The 9,277-nt window shown below is 33.5% G+C and overlaps 1 protein-coding gene and 1 pseudogene across 1 annotated transcript in view; both read left to right on the forward strand.

The window, feature by feature from the left end:
• The first annotated feature begins 822 nt into the window (after positions 1-822).
• Positions 823-2,521, forward strand: LOC110273048 (uncharacterized; annotated as a pseudogene).
• A 563-nt stretch (positions 2,522-3,084) lies between these two features.
• Positions 3,085-9,277, forward strand: part of LOC107494768 (UPF0400 protein C337.03) — a 10,147-nt gene continuing 3,954 nt past the window's right edge. The window contains exons 1-7 of the mRNA XM_016115801.3: positions 3,085-3,251; positions 4,621-4,737; positions 5,207-5,454; positions 7,655-7,774; positions 7,870-8,026; positions 8,574-8,713; positions 8,791-8,826. Of these exons, the coding sequence (XP_015971287.1) occupies positions 3,113-3,251; positions 4,621-4,737; positions 5,207-5,454; positions 7,655-7,774; positions 7,870-8,026; positions 8,574-8,713; positions 8,791-8,826 (957 nt within the window). The 5' untranslated portion in view covers positions 3,085-3,112. The remainder of the gene's footprint in view (positions 3,252-4,620; positions 4,738-5,206; positions 5,455-7,654; positions 7,775-7,869; positions 8,027-8,573; positions 8,714-8,790; positions 8,827-9,277) is intronic.

Here is a 9,277-nt window from a genome sequence, read left to right on the forward strand (position 1 = left end):
ATATGTTTACGTAACTAAATAAATGAGAATAAAAAGGAAATTAAAGCAACCAATAAAAATAAAAGCTGTGCGATTTTACATAGACATAAGACGATACATTATCTTTAAAGATGATGACGATCTTGAAAAAATCGTGGAAGAAGAGGAAGAAAAATGTACGATATTCTTAGCATGGATGGAGGCCAATAAAAAACTTGAAGCAGGTCAAACTTTGACGTATGGTGAGTTTCCAAATCAATTTGTTTATGATAGAGAATCAAGGGAATGGCATCCATGCAAAAGAGGGTATTCTATCGGGAGGTTAAATTATGTTCCACCGGGTACAGGTGATATTTATTATATGAGAATTTTGTTAGCTGTTCAGAGAGGTTGCACAACATATGAGTATATTAGGACAGTTAATGGAATTACATATTCTAGCTTCTAAGATACTTGCTATTCCATGGGACTACTGTGCGATGATAGGAAATTCATTACAGCTATTAATGAGGTAGCTGAACTTACATTTGGTCATCAATTGAGAAAATTATAAACTCGCATCTGGTCATCAATTGAGAAAACTATTTGCGATGCTACTGATATCTAATAGCAATAGCAATCCAGAGCGTGTTTGGAATGCAACTTGGACATTATTAGCTGATGGAATACTATATGAGAGGAGAAAAGCTTTGAAAAACCAAAGTATTTTACTATGTCTTTTTTTTATATCAAGATTGTATTATCTTATTATCTTTATTTTTATTAATAATATTAATAGTTTTATTTTGGAATTACTTATTAAATATTTCATAAAATCACCATGTGCTTTTACTAGGACTAAACATGACTCATGACGAATTGAAAAATCTCTGCTTTATTGAGATTGATGAGAAGATACTCAACAGCAATGCGAGATCTTTAAAAGACTATCAATTAATGCCATATCCTGAGATGTCTGATGTTCGCCTTTTTCAAAATAAGCTAATAGAGAAGGATTTAGCATATGACACAAATGAGTTGACTCATACAAACTTATATACGAAACAAAAGATGACTCATGAGTAAAGGTTAGTATTTGATGAGATACTCAACGCTGTTATTACATACTCTGGTGATTTTTACTTCTTTATGGGCATGGTGGGTGTGGTAAGATATTTATTTGGAATGGACTTTCTTCTACTATTCGGTCTAGAAGAAAGATTATTTTAAATGTCGCATCCAGTGGAATTGCTTCTTTACTCCTACTTGGTGGCAGAACGACTCATTCTAGATTTTCAATACCCATTACAATTACTGATGAATCTACTTGCAACATCAAGCATGACAATTTGAAGGCTGAGCTGCTCATCCAAAGTAGCTTAATAATTTGGGATGAAGCTCCAATGCTCAATAAAATGTGCTTTGAAGCACTTGATCGGACGCTCAGGGATCTTATGTCAGTTACCGATCAACATAAGACACATAAACCATTTGGTGGTAAGGTTGTTGTTCTAGGAGGTGATTTCAGACAGATACTTCCGGTGATTCCGAAAGGAAGTAGACACGATATATTGGCATCCGCTATTAACTCATCCCATCTCTGGTCATTTTGTAAGGTTCTGAAACTGCATATAAATATGAGGCTTCTAATGTCTTCTTCGGATCAAGATGAAGGTGAAATGAAGAGATTTGCTAATTGGATACTTGATGTTGGAAATGGAAATATTGGCTCTATTGTGGTGATGAATCAGAAGTTAAAATTTCAGATGATCTATTGATTACAACTACTGATGACCATTTGGTAGACTTTGCATATCCAAATTATTGTAAAACATGTCAGATTACAGGTATTTTTAGAGTAGGGCAATTCTTGCACCCACGCTTGAGAGTGTCGAGAAGGTTTTTTTTTTTGTCTTGACAATCTTTCCAGGGTGAAACATAGAGTGTCGAGAAGGTAAACGATTTTGTCTTGACAATCTTTCCAGGGATAGAAAAGGAGTATTTGAGCTCTAACACAATATGTCAAGCTGATGAGAATGAAGATGTACAACAAGAGTGGTTCACACCAGAGTTCCTAAATGACATCAAATGTTCGAGACTACCCAATCACAAGTTGACTTTGAAGACAGGAGTCGCTGTAATGCTACTCTGAAACATAGACCAGACTTCGGGTTTATGCAACGGGACAAGATTAATAGTTAACGAACTTGGCAGCAACGTAATTGGAGGGACGATAGTGACCGGTAGAAATATTGGAGATAAAGTGTACATTCCAATAATGAACTTGATCCCTTCAGATTCAGGATTGCCATTTAAGTTCCAACAGAGACAATTTCCATTAACACTATGCTTTGCAATGACCATTAACAAGAGTCAGGGTCAATCATTATCACATGTAGGACTTTATTTGCCAAAATCAGTGTTCACCCATGAACAACTTTATGTTGCTTTATCAAGAGTTAAGAGTCGCAGTGGCCTCAGGGTTTTAATTCTAGACGAAGACGGTAATCCAAAGTTATCAACAACAAATGTCGTGTTCAAAGAGGTTTTTAATAATATTTAGGTAAGAATAATATTATTTTCGCTTTAATAGCATGTTATGATTTATACTTTTGTACAAATATTTACTATAGATATAACTAATTTATTTATAACTCCTTTTTCAGGTTTGAAATGAAATGTGTAACAAGGAGCACAACATCCTATGCCAATTGCTTTTCTAATGAAGTTAGTAAGATACTAGGTTGTCGATAAATTTTTATTAGCTTTTTGATAAAAAAAAATTAGTGTAAAATTAACATGTTATTATTACAATTATATATGTTTTTATTTTTTTCATGTCTCCCTCCTTATGATTCAAGAATATTATAAACTTTAAATTCTTCTATTTATATTTTACTTTGAATAAAGATAAAACAACATATTTAACACGTTTATTATATAAGGACGATAATAGTGTTATATAGGTATAAAATATTATTTTTAATTTAACTTATCAAATTTAAATATAAGCCCGTGCATCGCACGGGTTTAACACTAGTTATATAATATTTGTTAACTTTAATGAGAAAAGCATAAAATATAAATATTATTAACGGGTCTTGCTAAACCGGATCCGACCTGCCATGTACACCCCTTAGTCCCTAAGCATAGAATGAGACCCGATTTCAGCCTCACACAAACGTCAGTAACCCACAAACCTTCTTCCTTCTCCGTTGTTCTCTCGAAGAACCGCCGACAGCATCGCCGCCTCGCCGCCGGTTGGCCCTCCTCATCCTCCTCCACTACTCTTGGTTGGTTTACTTTTCGAACTCTTAACTCCCCTCTTTTCGAGACTCTGTTTCTGTTTCTGGTCCTCTTGTCCTTTCTCTCTTTTCATGCGAGACCTTGCTACCAAGGTTTTGAGCTTGATGAGAGCTAGTCAATCTAGATAGTTCATTTGTTAGTTTAAAAACATGACAAAGACAATGTCTTTGGGGTTTCTTTTGAGCTTTTAGTATTTGACTATGACATAGTTAGCATTTAAGGTCTTATGTTTTTTGGTGTTTTATTACTTAATGTTGGGTTTATTTGTTGAATTTACTACTGTATTTGATTAATTAATTGCATACTTTATGGGTAGAAAGTTGTTTATGTTGATTAGATTTTATAATCTATTACATGTACATTTTTTCCGCATGTTTTCTTGTGCATATACTTGTACTTTCAGTCTATCTACCGTTTCCTGCAAGGCCATACACATAATCCTGTGGCGGATTTTGGACTCTCCGCCATCTGCAACCGAACACTATGATGCAGTTGCTCATCTCACCACACCATATTTGGCTATTCTGTTGCTTTGTTTTCATTCTTTGGAAATTGGGGCTCCTCAGAGTTAATCACTCTATATGGGCCCTATTTGGATATTCTATGCTCAAGTTTAGTGTTTAGTTGCTTTATGTGGCTCCTATGGCTGAAAAGGGGAGGTTTATGTTTACCTGAGAAAATTATACTCTTCTTAGCTGTTGATTGCATGTTAATGGAATTATTATTCATAAAGAGTGCAGTTGGAGTATTAACTTTTAGGATGTAGTGTCAATGCATCATTTAGCAAGAACATGTCAAGAAATGTGACTTACAGTGGCTTTTCGGTGACTTTGTGGTTTAAGGATCATCTGTCATTTGAGTACTTTCTGCGTGTACTCATTTCTTTTTGGTGTGTTTTACTGCTATTATGCAAATTATCAACTAAGAAATTGTATAAATGATTTGTGATTCCATTCATCCTTTACAACATTATTTTTCAGGGCCTGAGCATTTGGTTTTACTTATTTGTATAATCTTGGTATCTATTATTAGTCTTCAAGCCTGAAAGGTTATTGCGATGTTTTATTTGTTGGCAATGATAACAATTTACAGTACAACTCATTGAAAACTGAGAATCTCTGGCCTTGGATTTCTGTTCTTTGTTACTGTTTTCGCTTTCCATATGTACTTCAAATGCAGACGGTAGGGTAGTCTGAACTGCTGATATTTTGTTTCGAGGGATAAACCTCTGTTTTTCTTTCGTAACAGTGGATGAATATTTTTACATATAAACTATAAATTGATCCTCAATTTTAATTGGGTAATTGATCTTTGTCCTGATATTCCTTTGCCTCCTTTTTTCTACCTTCTCTGAAGGTTTTGTGGAAGCTGGTGTTCTAGTGGATCTGTGCCAAAAGATGGGTAGTACATTCAATCCACAGATTTTAGTGGAAAAATTGTCCAAGCTGAATGCTTCACAAACAAGCATAGAGAGTATCCTTCAAGAAGTTCTTGTGGAAACAAACACAATATTTTTCTTTTTGATAACAAAAGAGAGAATTTCATTGAGGTATTAAGGGAACAATACAAAGGGGTGGAGGAAAAAGAGACAAACACAATATTTAGTTTACTGTTTGTGTTTGATATCCTATTGTTGAAGCAGACTTTATTGAGTACGCTTTTACTGTTTAATATAACTTATTTTTCTAAATTTGTTTTATAGTTTATGTGCAAGTTGGAATATTATCCATATGATTTTTTATGTTAGGGGTGTAATTTTCCTTTAACTGGTTTGCACAGAATCTTCTTCCCGCTTTTTCTTTATTGCAATTACATTTATGAAGCTCAATACTATTTGATGGCCAGTAATAAATGTGCATATGATTTTTTTCAGTATTTCTTTTCTTGTTTGGTGGAGATAAATATTTGCTGCAGCTAGATTGTGATCCTTAATGAGATTAAGCTTTGTCACATTGGTGCATTTTTCATATGAATAAAGCCAAACAAGTTGTTGAAACATGGGATAGACAATTCCACTGTTCTCCACGTGACAAGAGATTGGCATTTTTGTATCTTGCAAATGATATTTTACAAAATAGCAGGCGAAAAGGGTCTGAATTTGTAGGTGAATTCTGGAAAGTTCTCCCCGATGCTCTTCGAGATGTGATTGAACATGGTGATGAGTTTGCAAGGAATGCAGCGCTTCGGCTGGTAATTTAACAATGCATTCATTCTGAATTAGCAAATGAGATTCGTGCTTTCTGATTTTTATAGCTTTTACTAATCTTTTTAAACTATTTTTTTATTGAAAAAGAATTTCATGAAGATGAGGGAAAGAATAATACAAGATTAGGGGATAGGAATTCCTAATACAAAAGCAAAGCGAAAGAAGGATTTATCTATAAAGTATAGCTTTCTTAGCTCATAACATGTCAAGAGAGGGGAAAGTCTTCTATAATGCTGATGAGCTTTACACCAAATTGATGTTGGACGTCTAATCATATCCCATAAAACTTGTTTGGAAAATATGTCATTCAAGGTGCATGCATTTTGCTCCAACCAAATAGCCTTACTATGTGCATATCAACATAAGCATTCAGAATTATCTTGGTAGTTTGAGCTAACAAAATGTCCTTGGTTCTTTTGATTCAAATATCAGAAGAAAGATGTGTAATTTTTGTTGTGTTGTGTATCTCAGCATTTGCATTTTCTTATTAATTCTATGCAAGAATGGAATGTGTCTTTTTCTGAATTGGTTAATATGTTTTATACTTTTATCTTGCCCATGAAAAGGAGAAAAATGGAGCTGAAAAAGTGAGAGAAGAGGGGGAAGGGGGAGAGGTTTCCAACTGTTTAATCTGCTGTGAATATTCATATCTATAGGCTATGTAAAGGAAAAGGAAAGGCTTTTTTGCAGTAATGCTATAAATTGATTTGTCATGTTGATTTCGCATATAGAATGGTACTGAATCCGTCATCAAGTTTTTTGTTGGGGTTTTGTATTTTTCTTCTTAGTTTTAGATTGAATATGCATTGATAATGGTATTAATTCGGATCATTGGGGGATGCAAGGTTTTCATGGAGGGAGATGAGGGGCAAAACGGGACTGTGGCCCTTTGTGTTATGTTTTTATGCTGATAGGCTAAGCCTACAACCACAAGGAAATGAAAGATATATAGGAGTAGCATTATCAAAGTAGAAGTGTCAATATCCACTCCCTGTTGGCTACTATAAAGGAAGAAATATTGTCATTTCCATTTTGATAATGCCTGCCGCTCCTGTTTGCAACATATTCATGTAAAAATTCAATCCAATGGAAATGAAAGATATATAGGAGTAGCATTATCAAAGTAGAAGTGTCAATATCCACTCCCTGTTGGCTACTATAAAGGAAGAAATACATGATTCCTCCGTCTCATCAGGTTTTATGTAATGTAAATAGTAATAACTGTACTCTCCAGAGTACTACTGCCTTCTCTGGATTTATTTTTTGTATGATGCGTTAGATTTTATCATTAGTCCTGGGCTTACTGGTAGTTGGGTGGTTGCCTTATGCAGCACAGGTTTCCCAATCAACTGGCCCTTTGTCCCTTTATTACAAAATCAGTCTCTAAATAATTTTAATAAATAAAGTGTATATTATGTGGCATTTGTAAAGAATTTTTTTCTAGAAAATAATTTTGCAAAATGGAGAAATTTTTGATTCTTCCAAATGAATGTCAGTTAGGTTAATTTTATCAATTTTAACTTTGTGCTCTTTTCTTCAAGTTCATAGCTGTGTTCCTCTTAATGAATTGCTCTTTGGAATGAGGGAGGTCTAATATCCTTTCCATATCTTATAAATGAGTATTTATAAAATATGTAAATGTTGCTTTGCTTCATACTTCTTTTGTATTTTAAAGGATGTGTTTGGGAAAGCTGAAAATTAAATGTATTTCAATAATTACTTGTTTTTATAATTCATTTGTGAAAATTAATTCTTGCTTTGGATAGTTTAGCTGAAAAGGAAATTTAAGATAATTTGTTTTCTTTGGATCATAATATCATTTGTAAAGAGTTGCTATTATATAATGAAATAACTAAAATGGTATATGAAATGATTATTATTTTATTGTCGTTCAATATTTGATGGTTGGGGTTGATTTGATAAAATCATTATAATTCAGAAATAAAAGCTTTTGGTTATAATTATAAGCTTCAGATGTGTTTTTCAGCTTAAAAGGATAGTCTTTTGATTATAATCTGTTTTTGATTTTTTTAACTAAACAAGGTTAATTTTCCCAATGGACAAAAAAACTGTTCTTGGTTATTCTCAAACATGCCTCAGATGTTCATAGTAAAGTAAATTATGTGGAACATTGGGATTAGTAAATTTTCTTCAGTTGTATAATTTACTTTCTTCATCATGCAGATTAGCATATGGGAAGATAGAAAAGTTTTTGGTTCTCGTGGTCAACTTCTCAAGGAAGAGTTTGGTGGGAAGCATGCGGAGAACAATGACCGTGATGCTAAACCTTTGAACATGAAATTGGTATAAGTTTCTATGTTCATATGATGATTTTCTGCACCTGCTGTCTTCCTATGTGTTTCACATGCTGATTCCATATCCTATACTTTACCTTGCAGCGGTCATCTGCTGGGAATGCATTGGACAAAATAGTTGCAGGTTATCGTGTTATTTATGGAGGGCAGACAGATGAGGAGGCTGTATTGAGCAAATGCAGAAATGCCATTAGCTGCGTTGAGAAAACAGACAAGGAAATAGGTCATGATAGTAATTCAGGTTAGTCAAATTGTCAGTTACTTCTATTAATTTTTGCTTATTTGTGCCAATAACTTGAGCATATATAACTTTCTTTGCCGATTTTCTTTTATTATTATATCTGTATACATGAATGCCAAAAGGTTAACTGTTTTTTTATTTGATTTTGTAGCCAATCGATACTCAAATCAGAAACTAATTATAATAAGCAAAAATAAAATTTCTTCACTTAAGTTGAGACATCTCTAAAGAGAAATGGATTGAATGGGTTGGGTTGGGTTGAAAAAGTTCAAACCATCAACTTTTTTTTAACCCAACCCTACTAGTTTTATTTCTTTAGTTGGGCCAAAGCCCATGAGCCCGTAGGATGCCCTACCCAATTGACATCCCTAATTGAATCATTACCTCCACTAAATATTTGATTTAACTCTGTCAAATCACCAATTCATCCAATCAGCTTGTGTATTAGTTGTAATGTAAGTAGACTATTAGGTAATGTGTTTAATGAGAGTTTTGTTGATTTCATCTTATTTGGATATCCCTTACTTATTTAATCTTCAATGAGTAGGACAATTCCATGGATCTACAGTAGTGGATGAACTCCAGGGACATAATGCCATACTTCGGGACTGCATTGAGCAACTAACAGCTATAGAATCATCTAGAACTAGCCTTGTATCTCATCTGAGAGAGGCTTTACAGGAACAGGTAATTTTTATTGTTGCTTTTCTTTTTGGAAGTGCTGAAACCTGTAGTATGTCATTCTAATTTGGTTTGGTTACCAGGAATTCAAGCTGGGTCAACTCCGAAGCCAGATTCAGGTTTGAAACTTATCCAGTCATCAAGTAGTTATATAGTTTCTATTGTCTATATTTTGATATAGTGGCTCGCCTAAATTTTGTACAATCATTAATCTGAAAATTAGTAAGTCTACTAAGTGGCCATTAATGTATTGATCAGCAAGGGAAAATAACAAAAAGAGAAAGATCTATAATTCTATATTATGTAACTTTTCAGGGTGATCAAAACCAAATAAAGTTTTTTGTTTGTTTTTGTGCGTGTATCTTGCTTCTGTGTTTATTTTCCTCTTTTACCCATTTTTATTAATGTTGATTCTTGTGGATGAGGGGTTTTTATAATCATAACTTAGTAAATTTATAAATGTCAATACTTTTAAGATTTTATTAAAGTATCTAGAAAAGGCTAACTATCACCGATGGGTAAAATTGGAAGGAATTTGCAAATTCTAAGGATAATAAAACATTATACAGA

Source organism: Arachis duranensis, chromosome 6 (genome assembly GCF_000817695.3).
Source record: "Arachis duranensis cultivar V14167 chromosome 6, aradu.V14167.gnm2.J7QH, whole genome shotgun sequence".
Lineage (NCBI taxonomy): Eukaryota > Viridiplantae > Streptophyta > Magnoliopsida > Fabales > Fabaceae > Arachis > Arachis duranensis.